The sequence below is a fragment of the Microcaecilia unicolor genome, chromosome 1, assembly GCF_901765095.1.
Source record: "Microcaecilia unicolor chromosome 1, aMicUni1.1, whole genome shotgun sequence".
Classification (NCBI taxonomy): Eukaryota; Metazoa; Chordata; class Amphibia; order Gymnophiona; family Siphonopidae; genus Microcaecilia; species Microcaecilia unicolor.
In genome coordinates, this window is record NC_044031.1 from 438848336 (window position 1) to 438868071 (window position 19736).

The following is a 19736-nucleotide window of genomic DNA, read 5'->3' on the forward strand; positions in this document are numbered from 1 at the left end:
GCTACTAGACGTACGCAGCGCTGTACACTCGCACAAGGGCATGCCAAAACCACAGCTTAGTAAATGGACTCTTATATCAGCTGATTCAACTAGTAAAAACAATATTATGTTGGATAAATAATATTGGAAACAAGCTTATCTAAAATAGTTTCAAAGGGTAGACATGGTCAAAACACCACTAAAGCCATTGATTGCATGTAAACTGCTTCAAATCATCAAGCACTTAATCATAATAACTAACATGCTATTCAATAAAAAGTTCAAGCCATAAAACAAACAAACAATAAAAAACTTATATATTTATTACATTTGTACCCCATGCTTTCTCCCACTTATGGCAGGCTCAACGGAGGGTTAAGTGCTTTCTCCCACTTATGGCAGGCTCAATGGAGGGTTAAGTGACTTGCCCAGAATCACAAGGAGCTGCCTGTGCCAGGAATCAAACTCAATTCCTCAGGACCAAAGTCCACCACCCTAACCACTAGGCCACTCCTCCACTTCTGCAACATTGGCAATATGTCAGCACATAAGAGTTGAATGCTATGATGACCATTTTGAAAGGCATTCTCTCATGCTTACAGTGATTGACTAACCTTTATAGAAGTGGGACTATATCAATGTGAATCATATATATCATTCAACAAGACTCTGTGGTCACAATTTATACAAATATAAAACAATGATATTTACTTAAATTGACAAAAAATGATTGGTGATTTATAAAAGATTGTGACTATATGAAATAATATATTAAAAAGAGAAAAAAGACTAGTCAAACATCCCTGTCTGTAAAAAGACACATATTTATACAACCCTATGCATGGTTCAGATATGCATAAACCGGCATCTAGATGTATATGTTGATACAGGACATCTAAATTTCAGTTTTTCAAAGTCAGGAGATACACATCTAAAATCTGAAAATGTGCATGAAACAAGAGGGATGGGAACAGTGTGGATGTATTTTGGGTGAACCAAAGGAATAGACGCGTGGTCCTCATTTAAAAGGGGGATGCACATCTATATCTAAGTTCTTCAATACTGGAATTTAAACTGTTCCCTGGGACATCTAGGGTCCAGAAAAGTGTTCCTTTTGTGCAATGTTCCACTGGAAGGTTTAGGGGACATTGTCCCTTTAATTTCTTAATGTTCCTCATCTTCTTCCCTCCTCCCTCCTAAAAGTGATATCAGCAAAGGACACCAGGCTCTGTAACACCTTCAACAACATGGGGGGGGGGGGGGGGGGGGGAGGGTTATCAATGTGTGCTACTGTTTAGATTGGTTATATTACTGTTAACCTGGGGGGTCAATATTCAGCCCACGGCAGTAAGCAGCTTGAAGTCTACTCTAGTCAAGGGCTGACCTAAATCCAAATATTTATGTCAGGGCATGTGCAGCTGCTGGCATTGAGTATCTGAGTATTTCTGCTGATGCAAAAGTTAACTAGGCACTGGCCAATATTCAGATGGGTGCCTTGCTAACACACCACCTAAAGTTAGGACAATAGTTTTACTGTACCAGCTATATTCAGTGCTAGGATCTGCATAGCTAGCTTGGCCAGGTTAGATATCAGGGTTCCAGCACTGAATATCAACAGGGACCTGCATAGCTTTGTTATGGTTTAAGACTCCCCAATCCCCCTCTCATCCCCCCTCCTAGCAACCTGCCTGCCTTCCCTCCCCCTTCTCCAGCCCATGCGAGACAGAACTCACCTCTCCTGGAATGCCCCCCCAACTCCCAACTCCACGAGGCCTACCTGATGTCCCTGGTGTTCCAAGTGGAGATGATGGGGACAGGAGTGAAGCCCATTTTCTCCTGCCCTTAATGGCATGACATCTCATGCAGCCTCGCAGTACTACGCAAGTAATCTGAGCTGCTATACATGAGAGGTTGTGGCAGCCATGATTTTCCTATGGCATCTGAAAGGGGCAGGAGCAAGTGGGCTTCACTCTTGCCCTCATCACCCCCCCCCCCTTGGCCCACCAGGAATATCAAGTAGGCCCAAAGGGGCCTCTCTGGTCTGGAAGGGGTTGGGGGAAGGTGGGATGAGTGGGCTGTGTCTTGTGTGTGTTGGATTATTTGTAGTAAATAATTAGCAGATTTTAGTACACACAGCTTCAGCTTTAGAAATGTTAATTTCTTTCTTCATCTCTCTCTCATTCACCCCTGAATAATTCACTGCTGAGTCACTTTAAAGTTGAAGTAACAAAACATCTGTTTACTCACAGTTTGTAGTTAGATTATAATCAGACAGGCTTATATACATATTACTATACATTTGTATTATCAGCTCCTTCCATGTGCTTAGATGGTAATGGATGCTCACACCACCATAGATCCTCTCAGGTTAGGAGAGAACATGAGCTCCATGTGCTCCATGTGCTGCATCTGCTGCATCTAACCCCCACAGGAAGTTGCATAGCTGTGTGACCTCTCTAAGTAATTCACATCAGAGGTCACAGAGTAATCACAGAGAAATAATAGGTGACAGGCAATGCATGTAAAATACAATTACATTCCAACAAACCCCTTCTCATGCATAACTGTCATGCAATTATTATTCATACAAAGTCCAAGCTTTATACGCAGATTCACAAAATGTTCTCTGGGTAACGGTTTGGTCATGATGTCAGCTGTCATCTCACTGGTGTGACAATAGTGTAGACTGATGACCCCTTCTTTCGCCAACTCTCGCACGTTGTGGTATTTCGTTGCGATGTGCTTGGTGCGTGACTGAACCTTGTCATTCTGTGACAGTCGGATGCAGCTCTGATTATCTTCCATTATCTGGATTGGTCTCTTTTCAGCTATTCCGAAATCCAGCAAAAGTTTTTCAATCCACATCAGTTCTCTGCACGCTTCCGATACGGCCACGTATTCAGCTTCTGTAGAAGACAGACTCACAATACTTTGTTTATGACTGGCCCATGAAATTTGTACATTTCCATACATAAACACATATCCACTTGTGGATTTATAATCAGAATGATCCCCTGCCCATCTGAATCACAGTAACATATTAGTTTTGGATTACTATTGGCTGAAATCTTTAATTTACAATCAATGGTACCCTTTAAATACCTTACCATCCTTTTAACTGCAGTCCAATCTGATTTGGTAGGTGAGCTGACCCTTCTGCTCAAAATTCCTACTGCATTTGCTATATCAGCCCTGTATGTGGTAGCTAGATATAAAAGCTTACCTATGGCTGATCTATATTGGATGTTATCTGGTAAAGGTTCTCTTACTGTTTCATCCTTCAGAAAATCAGTGATCATGGGAGTGCTTACAACTTGGGCATCTTGCATACCTAAACTTTCAATAAGCTCATTTATTTCTGCTTCTGGCTTAGAAGATAAGAACCATCATTTTGTTTCTCAATTTCTATACCAAGATAGTATGACACATTACCAAGTTCTTTTATCTCAACATTGTGGTTAAACACTTTACAATGTCCTTGTACTCTTGCTCACTTTTGCTTGCAATGAGCAGATCATCAACAAAAGCTAAAATGTATGCATATTGTCCATTTCTGCACCTAGTGTACAAGCATTTGTCTGCTTCACCTTGCTTAAATCCTAAATTTGTCAATATTTCATGCAATTTATCATTCCAACATTTTGCACTTTGCTTTAATCCATAAAGACCTTTGTTTAATTTACACACTAGCTGTCTTTGTTTTGTATTTATGAAACCTGTTGGCTGTTCCATGTACAAGTCTTCAGTTATATCTCCGTGAAGAAACGCTGTTTTCACATCAATGTGTTTGACTTGCATGCCTTTTGAGACTGCAATGCTCAGAAGTGTTCTTATTGTCGTGTGTTTCACTACAGGTGCAAACACTTCATCAAAATCTTCTCCATATTTTTGAAGATATCCCTTTGCCACTAATCTGGCTTTATACCTTTCCACTTTTCCTTGTGCATTCCTTTTTAACTTGAATACCCATTTGCATCCTATAGCTTTCTTGCCAGGAGGTAATTTTGTAAGAATCCAAGTATTATTTTTATCCAATGCATCAATTTCTTCTTGTGCAGCTTTATGCCATTCAGCAGCTTCTTCTGCTGGCATTTTCTCAATCTCATCCCATGTTAAGGGCTCTTGAGCTTCTGCTGACTTTGTTAGGTAAGACAGTCTTGGGGGTGGAACACCTTTGTTTTCCCTGGATGAGCGTCTGACAACAGGTTGGTCTGACCTTTCCGCATCCTCTAAATCTGAGAGTTCTTCTCCAATTGATTCCCCTTCTCCAACTGTACTGTCTTCTTCAATGATCCTTTCTGTGTCTGTTTCCTCTGCCTGTTCCTCGTTAGATACAGATGAGTTGCTTTCAGACATCTGCCTTGGTATGGCATTTATATACACTGGCATGTCTATTATGGTTCTAGTTTCATATTCTGGATGATAAGGCTCATCTGGGATAATCCAGCCTTTATCAACCCTTTTGTTTCATCAAAATATGTAACATGTCTTATGCCAACAATGCCAGTTTTCAGATTCAAAATTCTATATCCTTTGTGTCCTGGAGTATAGCCAACTAAAATGCCCCTTTCTGTTGTGGAATCCAGCTTATGCCTTCTTTGCTTTGGTTCATGAGCATATGCTGTACTTCCAAATGTTCTTATGTGTGACAGGTTTGGCTTCCTACCATGCCATGTCTCATGTGGTGTGCGCTCAGCGCCTTTAGTTGGCATTCTGTTTTGTAGGTACACTGCTGTGAGAATGGCTTCCCCCCATAGTCTTTTAGGGAGATTGCTATCTGACAGCATACATCTGGTCATTTCCACAAGTGACCTAAATTTTCTCTCTGCAACAGAATTTTGCTCTGGTGTATAAGCTACTGTTGTGATATGCTGAATGCCTTCTTGTTCTAGAAATGTGCGCATGCTTTGTGAAGTGAACTCACCACCATTGTCGGTCTGAAGAACCTTTGGTTTTCTTTCAAATTTATTGCTCACCATGGCTACGTATTTCTTCAGCATGCCTGTGACTTGACTTTTTTCTTTCAGCAAATAGGCCACACAATATCTAGAGAAATCATCCAAGAATATTAGCACAAATCTGTTATTTCCCAATGATGGGATATTAAACGGTCCACATAAGTCACTGTGTATTAAGTCCAGTACTTTATTACTCCTATTTCCTGTGTATGCAGGAAATGAGGGTCTTACACCTTTTTGAGTAACACAGTCTATGCATTTCTCCATTTTACCAGCATCTGCACTTATCTGAATGCCGGTGGCCAGTTGCTTACTGTAAAGATCCTGGATCACCTTAGAATCACGATGTCCCAGGCGGCGGTGCCAGATTTCCGGACTACATTTACCATCATTCTTCCTTACTTGCGCCATATGTGAGGCTTCACCTGAAATGTTCAGCTTATAAACATCATTATGCATAAAAGCTTCAGCATACACTTCATCATTTTTAGAGATTGTGCACTTACTGTTTTCAAAATGAATCGCAAATCCCTTCTTATCTAATGTAGATACACTAAGCATATTACAAACTGCTTGGGGAATATACAAGACATCACTTACAGGAATTTCTTTAACTTCATTAGACACTTTGCATTTTAAGAATCCAATACCTTTTGCTTGGATCTTAGCAGTCCCTGCGTTTGCAGTTTTAAGAATACCTTCCTCTGGACACATTTCCTGAAAGAAATCTTTACAATTGGTTAAATGGCATGTGCTCCCTGAATCCAAAATCCAAGTACTTTCATTTGAATTATTATTTACCATAGTCAAAGATTTTTCTGCCATTAGAAAACCCTTGTGTTTATCTTTGTCCTTCATACATTTCCTGGTTTGAAAATTCTTTAGTTCCATTGGCTTAGGTGAGCTAGAGGGAGTGTTTTGTGTTTCCTTACACCATTTAGATACATGTCCCTCCTTTCCACATGAGTAGCAAATCAGCTTGCCCTTGGGTGGAGTTTTCCCATAGCTCCGCCTTCCTCTGTTCTTTGCCAAGAAATTTGTTTCATTTCTCTCTGACTGACTCTGAGAACACATCTCCTCAGAATCATTTATTATGCATTCCTGCCTTAGTTTTGATGTTGCCTGTTCAAAAGATTGCCCTTCAATGGCCTCATTTACAGACCTAAAAACATCAAACTTCTTTGATAGTGAGGTAAAAAGAAATGCTCTTTTCAATGCATCACACATGGGAATTCCAGAAAGTTCTAGCTTTTGAAATGAAGACATAAGATGCATAATGTGATCATTACATTTACTTTTATCCCTTAATTTGGTTTCATTCAACTCTGCCAGCCAAATTGGTTGCTGCTTTGCATATGTAGTTGCATACATAGTTCTCAGTTTATATAAAATGTCCTTTGGTGTATCTTTTCCCTCCACTAATATGGCTTGTTTCTCTGAGAGAGCTTCCAAAAGCATGCACTTCACATAATAGTTTGCATTGTCCCATTCAGCCATATTTTCAGCTGTTCTGTCTTGGTCTAAGCATATATTTAATCCTTTTGCTCGAAGGAGACATATTAATCTTAGTTCCCACTGCTGATAATTAAACTCAGTTAATTTAGGCACCTTGAGAGAGTAGAACAATGGTGAATTTCTTCCCTCAGCCATTTTCTTAGCCTTCTGTCTGCTGTGTGGGGGGGAGAGAGAGACAGACTGAATCTTTCCTTTAAAACTTAAGAGAAAAATGTGGCCTTTTTTTCTGCCTGGTAATATTTCTCTTCTTTTTCAATTCCTGAGCCCTGGGCCCATAACCCTTTTGTTGGATTATTTGTAGTAATAATTAGCAGATTTTAGTACACACAGCTTCAGCTTTAGAAATGTTAATTTCTTTCTTCATCTCTCTCTCATTCACCCCTGAATAATTCACTGCTGAGTCACTTTAAAGTTGAAGTAACAAAACATCTGTTTACTCACAGTTTGTAGTTAGATTATAATCAGACAGGCTTATATATACATATTACTATACATTTGTATTATCAGCTCCTTCCATGTGCTTAGATGGTAATGGATGCTCACACCACCATAGATCCTCTCAGGTTAGGAGAGAACATGAGCTCCATGTGCTCCATGTGCTGCATCTGCTGCATCTAACCCCCACAGGAAGTTGCATAGCTGTGTGACCTCTCTAAGTAATTCACATCAGAGGTCACAGAGTAATCACAGAGAAATAATAGGTGACAGGCAATGCATGTAAAATACAATTACATTCCAACAGTGTGGACTGGGGTGGGGGGAGGAGGGAGGTTCCAGGGGCTGTTAGGGGGACCAGGGGAGCTTAGAAAGCCACAAAATGGTTATGCGAGTCCCGTCCAATATTCAGCTGGAACCCATCTGTCTTATGCAGGCCCTGGCTGAATATCGACAGTGACCTGCATAAGCTCCAGTGGCCAGGGCCCTTATAATTAGGTCTGGATTTTCAGTGCTGCTGCCCTGATATGGCCTGACACTGAATATGTGGGGCTAATCTATCTGGCAATGGGCAGCATTTGAAAAAGAGCTGACCACAACCAGTTATTAGCTGGAGTGCATACATGTCTATTCCTGGATGTATTTTGGAACAGGCTCTATGTTGATAGATCCTGTTCCAAAATACTAGCAGAACTTGAGATAGTTGGACCTGGATGTCTCAATTCTGCTTTGGGCGTCCTTTCTAAATAACTACTTAAAATGCGGAAGTGGGCACCCTTTGTCCACTTAATTGGTGCTTAATTGAAGTTGCATGTGGATCTCTCCTACCTGCTATTCTATAATGTGGCATCTAACTTTATCCTTGAACAAACCCAAAAGGGGATGGCATCTAGATGGGTCATGGGCTTTCCTAAAAGTTAAGTGTCAAGTTATAGACTAATGCTGCTATGTACTTAACTTTGGGCACTGGACTTACAGGCGTAAATCCAGTGCCCAACATTATTCTATAAAGGTCAGGCACACTTTATAGAATAGGGGCGCCATGCAGATCTTTCCAACTCCTAACTTTCAGTGCTATATTTATTTGGATTTTGCACACACCTTAGTAGTAGCTCAAGGTGAGTTACATTCAAGTACCTTGGGTACTTCCCTGTCCTTGGAGGGCGCACAATCTAAGCGTGTACCTGAAGCAATGGAGGGTTAAGTGACTTAACCAAGATCACAAGAAGCAGCAGTGGGGTTTGAACCAGCCACCGCTGGATATCAAGATGGGTGCTTCAACCACTAGGCCACTCCTCTAAATGTACTAGGTCAGTCAATTAAGCTTACAAAAGAATGTACAGTTGTCATGACAATTATGTGAATTTTGGCTAACACAAAACCTCGTGCTCCACAAATTAATACTTACATGCCTCTGTGGCTTTAACTGTTAAATTACACCAAGGCATTACTTCCCGGTCCAGAGGTTTGATGACAGTAATGGTTCCATTGTGTTCATCTATGTTGAACAATCTGCTTAAATGTTTGCTGTGAATTAGAGAATACCTACAACAAAGAACAGAGGACAGAAAATAATTATAAGAAAATTCCTCAGGGAAATCGTATATAGCCAAGTAGGCTCATTGACTGAAAACTGCCATGAGTTTACATGACTAAAAATACAGTTAGGTCAAGTTCAACGATGTCATTTTAGCTATGGAAAATGTAGGCAGTTCGAGGATTGCCTTTAGATAGTGTGAAGGAATTAAAATGAATAGACTATAATTTTATGCCTACATATATTGTTTCCATAGAAAAAATAGCCACAAAATAACTGGTGCAAATCCATATAGAATTACATACGTTTGTTCTGCCAGATCAGCTGGGGCAGCAGCGATTCCCCATCCTACGCTCCTGCCCCAGGGCCGGCACAAACTGGTAAGTGCAGCAAGCATGGCAAGGGGGCGCTCACCTTTGGAGGGTGCTACAAGCCATGCTTACCGTTGGCTCACAGTTCCAGCCCCAGCTTCAGCCCCCCATCCCCACTTGCCTGCCCTCAGCTCCTGCAACAGCCCCCTTTTTGTTCTTACCACCCTGGGTCTCTTTTACCTCAAAGTGGCAGCATGACAGCGTCAGTGAAAGAAGCAGGCTGCCAACTCAGGCCTTCCCTCACTGTGTCCTGCCCTCTTGGAAACAGGAAATTAAATCAGAGGAGGGCAGGACACAGCGAGGGAAGGCCCTGCCCTACTTGAAACAGGAAATTACATCAGAGGAGGAAAGGACACAGTGAGGGAAGGCCCAAGCTGGCAGCCTGCTTCTTGATCTGGCGCTGTCATGCAGCTGCTTTGAGGTAAAAGAGACACGGGGTGGCAAGAAAAAAAAGGGGGCATTTACAAGATCTGGAACTAGAACTAGCAGCAACAGCTGAGAAGGGGACTAAGGGGGTAGGTGGGGGCTGGGGCAAATTTCTGGACATGGATGGGAGGGGAGGGCAGGGGAGAGAGGAGAATTGCTGGACATGGATGGGAGGGGGAAGGGGATAGAGGAGAATCACTGGACATGGATGGGAGGGCACAGCAGGGGAGAGAGGAGAATTGCTGGACATGGATGGAGATGAGAGCAGAAGAGAGGAGAATTGCTGGACATGGATGAATGGATGGATGGATGGATGGATGGATGGAGGGGAGGGCTGGGGAGAGAGGAAAATTGCTGGATATGGATAGATGGATGGGAGGGCAGGGGAGAAAGGAGAATTTCTGTACATGGATGGATGGATGGATGGATGGATGGATGGATGTGTGTGTGTGTGTAAATTGGTTGCTGCCTGTGCATATCATTTGTACCAATTGAATGTATAATACAGTTACGTACATATCTATGGGATTTATATATTTATTTGTTGTTTAATTATTTATTTATTTTGAGAGCCTGTTGATCAACATTTACCAGCACACCACTGTCCATAAATCATTATTATGGTAGTCCTAGGAAAGCTATTTTTTAAATTCTACTAGGTGCTTGTGGACTGGATTGGCACTTGTTAGAAATGAGTTCCTGGGCTAGGTAGACCTTAGGTGTGACCAAGTATGGCAATTCTTATGTTCTTACTTTTATTGGCAGATATTGCATTCGTTTTCAAAAAGGAAAAATAACAATATTATTTCTCTTTGAAAATTGCCTAAAGAAAGTATGCACAGAATTCACTTTCAAAACTGCTGACCCAATGCTTTGCCTTAAGTTAGTACCACAAATGTTATAGATAAGCAAATAGAATTTATCGCACATCTTTTTTTTTTAAGCATTCAGCAGTAATTGTTTCAGAAAACATATTGAATTGAATTGAAATTGCACTTATATTCTGCAGAATTCCACCTTGGTGATTCAATACAGATCACAAATGAATTAACCATAAATTATTGGGAAGCTATAATTACAGTGATTAAAATATTCTAAAATTATTCCTTAAGATATTTAGTAAACAATTATGATTAATAAATGTTCCATAGTTTGTTTATAAATTAACATCTACTGGTAGTGAATTCCAAATTAAAGCTGCTTGGTATGAAAATAAAAGGCTATAAGTTTGTTTATAACAAACTTATGATCCTTTTACCAAGCCGCAGGAAAAAGGGCACTGCGCTAGTGGAGGGAGCTGTTTTTTCTGCACACCAGGGCCATTTTTTCTGCAGTGGGTTAAAAAGCCCCCAGACACATATGGCCATGCGGTAAGAGAACTTTTACTGTGTGGCCATGCGGTGGGGAGCCCTTACTGCCACCCATTCAGGTGGCAATAAGGGCTCCCGCGCCAACCCGGCAGTAACCAGGCAACATGCAGCAATGTTCGATTAGCACTGGGTTATTGCCATGCTAGCCATTTCTCTGGGTTTTCTTTTCCCCACAGAAATAGCGCGGGCTCAGGGTAGGACTACCACTTGCAACTGCATTGGGCCGGCAGTAGTCCCGGAAGAGCGAGCGATAAGCCCGCGTTGAGCTTACCACCACTCTGTAAAAGGGCCCCTTAATGTTAAACTGAAGGTAAAGAAAGTTTCAGTGATTTTTTTCTGATGTGATTATTTATAATCAAATAGGAACAAAACCAATGACATACAAAGTAGGGGAGCTGCACCATGTGCTATCACAAAAATGATAGTGGAAAGTTTAAACAGCATCTATAGGCAACCAATGGAGATTTGTCAAAAAAGGTGTGGCTTTATTAAATCTCTTTGCACAAAGTATTGATCTGGCAGACGTATTTTTCTATGTCTGCAGCCATTGAATTAATCTTTTAGAACATCCAGCAAAGAGTACATTACAATAGTCTAGCCGGCAAATCACCAGGGAATGTACTAATAACAAGAAATGGCCAGAAGTAAAATAATGTCTAATTCTTTGTAGTTGTCTTAGTACATAAGTATTGCCATATTGGGACAGATCAAAGGTCCATCAAGCCCAGCATCCTGTTTCCAACAGTGGCCAATCCAGGTCACAATTACCTGGCAAGATCCAAAACAGTGCATTTCATGTTGCTTATCCTAGAAATAAGCAGTGAATTTTCCCCAAGCCCATTTTAATAATGGTCTATGGACTTTTCTTTTACGAAGCCATCCAAACATTTTTTAAACCCCGCTAAGCTAACTGCCCCACAACCCATGTGCTGCAGTTTCCCTCTCTCTTCCCTGCCCCACAACCCATGTGATGTGGATCCTCTCTCTTCCCTGCCCTACAACCCATGTGTTGCGGTTCCCCTCTCTCTTCCTTGCCCCACAATCCATATCTTAGGGGCCCTTTTACCAAGCGGTGGTAAAAAGTGGCCTGTAGTAGTGTTTGCACATGAAATTGCTACAAGCCAGAATTACTTTTTGCAGGAAAAAAGCATTTTTAGAGTCATTAATGGCCATGCACTAATATCAAAATTAACATATGGCCATGTACTGCCTGAACCCTTACTACCATCTATTTAGAAGGTTGTAAGGGCTCACACATTAACCCAGCTGGCTTTAAAAGGTTTTTCAACTGGAGTGAATGTTTGTGGATTACGCTCCTCGTTAGCCTTTCTCACGCTGTGGGGTTCCGCATGGAACACAGTTCTCTAATTGCCTTAAAGCACTGCTATCTGGGCTTAACAAAGACGTTTGAATTTGATGCAAACGAACTGAACAGTTAAATCATTATAATAGCTGCAAAGCATTGCAATCTGCGCTCAAAAAGGGCGCTTGAATTTGATGTATTGAATTGAACTATTTTGAAATAATGACTGAAATATGTCTTGGATCTGATGTTCTATATACAATGTAATGTAAAAGCTGAGTCGTGTATCAAATGATAATGCACAATAGATGATTATTACATCTAGAGAAATGGGTGCTATGTGTGAATGTGACGTGTGAATGTGAGTTTCGAGGATTAGGGTAAGAAATATAGGCATATGTAATATAATAAATAAGTTTAATACACGTATGGTGTAAAGAGTACTTTGTGTAAGCAATTTCGGAGTTTGTACTCTAGTAATAAATTGAAAACCTCAGTTAGAAAAGAAGAGTTAAAATTAAATGCCAAGAAGTGTAGAGTGATGCACTTGCAGTGCAGAAACCCAAAAGAGAGATACCGGATAGGAGGGGAGAGATTAGTAAGCTCGACTCAGGAGAGAGACCTTGAGGTGTTGGTGTCGGAGGATCTGAAGGTGAAGAAACAAGGCAACGGCGGTGGCCAGAAGGATGCTAGGCTGTGTAGAGAGGGGCATAACCAGCAGAAGAAAGGAGGTGTTGATGCCCCTGTATAAGTTGTTGGTGAGGCCCCATTTGGAGTATTGTGTTCAGTTTTGGAGGCCATATCTTGCTAAAGATGTAAAAAGACTGGAAGCGGTGCAAAGAAAAGCTACAAAAATGGTATGGAATTTGTGTTGCAAACCATACGAGGACAGACTTGCTGACCTGAACATGTATACCTTGGAGGAAAGGAGAAACAGGGGTGATATGATACTGACATTCAAATATTTGAAAGGTATTAATCCGCAAATGAACCTTTTCCAGAGACGGGAAGGTGGTAGAACTAGAGGACATGAATTGAGGTTGAAGGGGGGCAGACTCAGGACTAATGTCAGGAAGTATTTTTTCACAGAGAGGGTGGTGGATATGTGGAATGCCCTCCCGCGGGAGGTGATGGAGATGAAAATGGTAATGGAATTCAAACATGCGTGGAATAAACACAAAGGAATCCTGTTTAGAAAGAATGGTTCTGTGGAATCTTAGCGGAGATTGGGTGGTGACGCTGGTAATTGGAAACAAAACGGGAGCTGGGCAGACTTCTATGGTCTACGCCCTGATCGTGACTGAATAGATAGGGATGGGCTGGAGTGTAAATTTTAAGGGGTTTCGATGTTAGCTTCAGAATTTAGTACAAGAACAGTACTGGGCAGACTTCTACGGTCTGTGCCCTGAGAAAGGCAAGGACAAATACTTGGGTATAAATATAAAGTATCACATACCATGTAAAATGAGTTTATCTTGTTGGGCAGACTGGATGGACCGTACAGGTCTTTATCTGTCATCATTTACTATGTTACTATGTTACTATATGCTATGCCCCGGCCTATGACCTACCCATGATCTTTCTATATGTTTGCTTCATGCAAATATGTATTATGCAACGTAGTCACTTATTTATAGAATAGCACTTGGGCAGCATATTGGCATACACACACACACACACACACTAGTATTCTAAACGTTTATGCATGAAATGGGCATATACATGTTTATAAAATGGTCCTTTACACCTCTGAACTTTTCCCAACTGTAGGAACCCACGAATTAAAAAATCCTGGACTCATCCTCGACTGTCCGCCTGGTCTATACCATTGTACTTTTCTTTGCCTGATAAGTAGGTCTTGGCTTCTCCCAAACCTCTGAATTTCAGGACAACAATTTTAAAAAATGTACATTTGTAATGTTTTCAGCACTGGGGTCACTTGCTCCACATGTGATCTCCTTAGCAACATTGTATTCTATACTAGCTGAGGTTTATGACATATCCAACTTGGTGCCCCAGCCAACATGCCATCATAGTAATATAAATGAGAGATGATTATAGTGACCATCATCAATTGCAATGATTTCTAAACCAAATGAAGACACATGCCTTTAACTAGTTTTAGATTGATATAGGCCTTCCACACTACTGATATCACATATGCCTCTAATTCAATAAACTTTGTGGTCTCTATGTTGATTTTTTTCAATTTCTCCTTGGGAGAAATGATCACACTATCAAATTTAAATAGAATATATCCAACACAGTATAGGAGGGGAGGAGTAGGCTAATGGTTGGAGCTACAGGCTGAGTACCGGGGAAACTGGTTCAAAGTCCTCTGCAGTTTCTTGTGATCTTTGGTAATTGACATAAATCCCCATTGCCTCTGGTATAAACTTACCCCCCCCCCCCCCACACACACACACACACACACCACCATCGTTTACTAAGCCATGCGGCAATGCCAACATAGCCCATTCAAAGTGAATGGGCTGTGCTCGGCATTAGCGCATGGCAGCCATTAGCGTGGCTTAGTAAACAGAGTTAGAGTGTGAGTCTTCCTGAGACAGAAAAATATCTGCTGTACCTGAATGTACGCTGCTTCAATGGCTTGCAGCCAGCATATAAGAAATTAAATTACCATGACAATTATTATTATAAATATTATATTTGAACTTGAACTATTTGCAAACACCTTGTTATACTGATGCAAGGATATAATTGTTGCACACTTAGATTTTGTTATCTGATTCATTTATATTCTAAGGGCTTCTTTTGCAAAGTTGTGCTAGCGATTCCCACGCGGCAAATGAGAGGAAGCTCATAGGAATTGAATGGGCTTCCTCTCATTTGTCATGTGGGAATCACTAGCATAGCTTTGTAAAATAAGCCTTAATGGGCCCTTTTACTAAGCCATGTAGGCGCATACATGTGTCCTTCGCACATCAATTTAGAGGTACCGTCTGGCTACCTTGTAGCCCAGGCAGTTATTTTGTTTTTTAATGCTTCCGTTACGCACACCAGAAAATAATGCTTATTTTCCTGCTTGTGGTAGAAACTGGGTGGTAATTATCATTCTACACATGTAGATGATTACCGTATGGTTACTGCGTGAGACCTTACCACTAAGTCAGTGGGTGATGGTAAGGTTTCAGACCCAAAATGGACACGTGCCAATTTTTATTTTTCTGCATGTCGATTTTTAGCAAAAGATTTTAAAAAGGCCCTTTAAACAGGTGCGCTAAAAATGGATTTGCGTACCCAAAACACACGCCTACACTAGCGCAGCCCATTTTTGAGCGCTCCTTAGTAATAGGACTACTTAGTTAATAGATGATGAGTGATATGTTTTATTGTATTAAGGGTACCATCTTGAGAAATTTGAACAAACTATACAAAACAAACTTTTAGTGGTTATATACAGTGAAGCAGATTAAAGAGGAATGGTCTTATCTCAGATCTTACCATAATGCATATAATACTGACAACTATTTAAGTACAAAATTCCTTTATTAAGTTTCAATAAACAAAAATGAATTAAAATTTTATTAAACTCCTAATATATATCCTCACACTCTTACATACAAAACACATCCTTCTCTCACACACTTTTTCACCTCTCATGCACAATCAGCAATTGTTAAACTTATCATCAATATAACATTTAGTGTAACCAGGGGCCAACTGAATATACATAACATGGCATTCAGATTAACATAGTTCAACTTTTGCTGATATTACATAAGTCAGATGTATAGCTAACATTTAACTCCAGATATATTAGCTCATCTTCACTGATATTGGTTCAAACCAATATTAAAAGAGTGAACGGCTGTGCTAAACCGCCCACCCACATAGTTAATTAGAAAATAAGTTTCAACAGTCGAGAAGATCTTTCCAAAACAGACAATGCAACAAACTTGATCACCGTCAGCATTATACTTGAAAGACTTCGCTCCAAAGCTGAAGAGCGGACACATCCTGCAGGGGCGGACATCGTTATGACATGTCCGCTGTTCAGCATTGGAGTGATAATGTGAGTTCCCAGCGACCCGTGTATGGCTGAACCCTGATGATGCTCAAATTACCAACACTAGCATCTTTTCAGAAAAATTGGGTCCAAAGTATTGGATGAAGTATTGCTGCTGACAAAGGATTTTACAGACAGATTTGGAGTGTGACTGTGTGGGTGCCAATGGTTCAATGATGAAGGAGAAGTTGCTGAAATACAACGGTTTTCAAGTCTTTCAAGTGTAATGCTGACGGTGATCAAGTTCATCATATTGTCTGTTTTGGAAAGATCTTCTCAACTGTTGAAAGTTATTTTCTAATTAACTATGTAGGTGGGCGGTACACCCACCTACATAGCCACTCACTCTTTAAACATTGGTTTGAACCAATATTAGTGAAGATGAACTAATATATCTGGAGTTAAATGTTAGCTATATATCTGACTTATGTAATATCAGCAAAAGTTGAACTATGTTAATCTGAATGCAACATTATGTATATTCAGTTGGCCCCTGGTTACACTATCAGGCTCATTTTTGAAAGAGAAGGACGTCCATCTTTCGACACAAATTGGAAGATGGGTGTCCTTCTCACAGGGTCACCCAAATCAGCATAATTGAAAGCCGATTTTGGGTGTCCCCAACTGCTTTCCATCGCGGGGGATGACAAAGTTCACAGGGGCGTGTCGGAGGTGTAGCGAAGGCGGGACTTCGGCGTGCCTAATACATGGGTGTCCTCGACCCATAATGGAAAAAAAAGGGCATCCCTGACGAGCACTTGGACAACTTTACCTGGTCCTGTTTTTGTTACAACCAATGCACAAAAAGGTGCCCGAACTGACAAGATGACCACCGGTGAGAATCGGGGATCACCTCCCCTTATTCCCCCAGTGGTCACCAGCCCCTTCCATCCCCAAAAATATCTTTAAAAATATTTTGTGCCAGCCTCTATGCCAGCCTCAAATGTCATGCTCGGGTCCATCACAGCAGTATGCAGGTCCCTTGAGCAGTTTTAGTGAGTGCAGTGCACTTCAGGCAGACGGACCCAGGCCCATCCCTCCACCTGTTACACTTGTGGTGGTAAATGTGAGCTCTCCAAACCCCACCACAAACCCACTGTACCCACATCTAGGTGTTCCCTTCACCTGTAAGGGCTATGGTAGTGATGTACAGTTGTGGGTAGTGGGTTTTGGGGAACTCAGCACACAAGGTAAGGGAGCTATGTACCTGGGAGCAATTTCTGAAGTCCACTGCAGTGCCCCCTAGGGTGCCCGGTTGGTGTCCTGGCATGTCAGGGGGACCAGTGCACTATGAATGCTGGCTCTTCTCATGACCAAAGGGCTTGCATTTGGTCATTTCTGAGATGGGCGTCCTTGTTTTCCATTATCACCGAAAATCAGAAACAACCAAGTCTAGGGATGACCATCTCTAGGGACGGCCTAAATTTCAGGATTTGGGCATCCCCGACCGTATTAAAAAAGATGGCCGCCCATCTTGTTTTGATAATACGGGTTTCCTCGTCCCTTCACCGGGACGTTTTGCGAGGATGTCCTCAGCAAAACTTCGGTGCCTCTTTTGATTATGCCCCTCCACATGTTATATTGATGAGATGGTTAATGATTGGTGATTGTGCATGAGAGGTGAAAAAGCGTGTGTGAGAGAAGGATGTGTTTTGTATGTAAGAGTGTGAGGATGAGTATATATTAGGAGTTTAATAGAATTTTAATTCATTTTTGTTTATTGAAACTTAATAAAGGAATTTTGTACTTGAATAGTTGTCAGTATTATATGCATTGTTGCTTAAATACAACTATATTGTAAAATATTCACCCGTTGTGTGTAATTTGATATCTTACAATAAAATATATTTCCCTTCTCCTACATGAGTTGACCAGATTGAGAATACAAAGATCATGATAGTTTGTTTTGAGATTTTTTTACTAAGATACTGCAAAAGCTGGCCTTAGCACATCCTTGCATAGGTTTTTCCCGAATGCTAAGGCCATTTTTACTGCAACAATAAAATGGCCAGTTTTCCATTTTATGTATTAATGGCCATATCCAAATCTGAAAATGGTGTGCAAGTGCAGCAAAGAATTGTTCGGATTTGCTACTCCGTCTTCAGCATCGCTCTTTTAGACAGTGTGTTTTTCACTAGCATAAGTCCAAAGCCATTGAGACACTATATAAAGACCCCTGAAGCAGGCACTTGGCCAAAACACAGTGCTGTGTCGGGTCATTTGAAGAATAAAGTATTTTACTCTCAAATCATTCTCCTGTTGTTTTTGGAAGAGCCCTGCTTGCAACACTAGTCCTGCTGTGAGCACTTTTACACGTAGTGAGCTACAGTCTTCCGCTTCTGTGACTTCTTTCACTTACCAGAGAACACCATTTTAAGCTGTATTAGGTGTGCTAGTACCTGAAGCAACTTAGTAAAAAGCCAGTTTGAGATTTAATTAAGGTAATCAATAGAAATAGAATAAAAGAAAAGAAAAGATATAAAAGAAAATAAGATGATACATTTTTTATTGGACTAACTTAATACATTTTTGATTAGCTTTCGAAGGTAGCCCTTCTTCGTCAGATCAGGAATAAGCAAATTTTGATAAGTAACAGCACATATAAGTGAAACATCAAAGTATTTCAGTGACAGTCTGAAGGGATGAGGGAGGGGTGGGTTAGGTGAGAAACAGAGAGGGCTGAGAGAATGAGGGACAGGGAGATAACCTAGCCCACCCCTCCCTCATCCCTTCAGACTGTCACTGAAATACTTTGATGGTTCACTTATATATGCTGTTACTTAACAAAATTGCTTATTTCTGATCTGAAGAAGAAGGGCTACCTTGACAAGCTAATCAAAATATGTATTAAGTTAGTCTAATAAAAAAGGTATCATCTTATTTCCTTTTCTATGCTTTATTTAATTCTATTTCTAATTATTACCTTTAAAAATGGATTAACATGGCTACCACATCTCTCTACTCAAGATTTAATTATGTAATCTGTATAGTAGATTTGCTAAGGAATACTACCTGACAGAAATGTTTTCTTTATCTGGATCTCTGGCACTTACTGCACCAACATATGACCCTCTGGTAGCACCTTCGAGGACCTCCATTTTATACTCAGGTAAGAGGAACACTGGAGGTTCATTCACATCTTCCACACTGATCTTGACGATGGTAGTGTCTTCAAATGGCCCAAGATTCAAGAAACGCTCATCAATGTGCTTATTTATAGCTTTTACTCGAATGCTATACATGGTCTTAGTCTCATAATCCACAGACTAAAGAGGAATAAAGAAGAAATTGGAACAGACCTTTTCAGTATATGAAAAAGAATAACAGACCAATAACTATTGCAAGATTTAATACATTTACTTTAGACATGTATAACCTGCTTAACCATCAAGTTCATTGCAGAGAACAATCACACGCTATAAGCAGGTGCTTTCTCTGTCCCTAGAGGGCTCCCAATCTTGTTTTTTGTACCTGAGGCAATGGAGGTTTAAGTGACTTACCCAAAGAGCTGCAGTGGGAATCGAACAGGAAGTTGGGATCAAAGCCTGTTGCACTAACTATTAGGCCATGCCTCTATTTATATGTTACTGCTGTTTAAAGCTCTTAGCTTCCATTTTAGTACATTAGCTAAGAACGTGCTCTTCCTGGAGGGTGGCGTAAAGATAGCTGCTATCATTTGGTCTTCTATCTCCAGACTTATGATACCTTCTATGGATATTGTAATTTTAGAGATGCTTGCAAACACAGAGCACCCATGGAATTTCTATGAGATAGCTTCAGATAGGGGAAGAGAGACATCAGTTGCACTTATA

At 40.7% G+C, this 19736-nt stretch overlaps 1 protein-coding gene across 1 annotated transcript in view; it reads right to left on the reverse strand.

Annotated features, from left to right (window-relative positions):
- The window catches only part of CDH19 (cadherin 19), a 225734-nt gene that overhangs the window by 99651 nt on the left and 106347 nt on the right, over positions 1–19736 (reverse strand). The window contains 2 exon segments of the mRNA XM_030212600.1: positions 8296–8432; positions 18937–19190. Coding sequence (XP_030068460.1) covers positions 8296–8432; positions 18937–19190 — 391 coding nt within the window.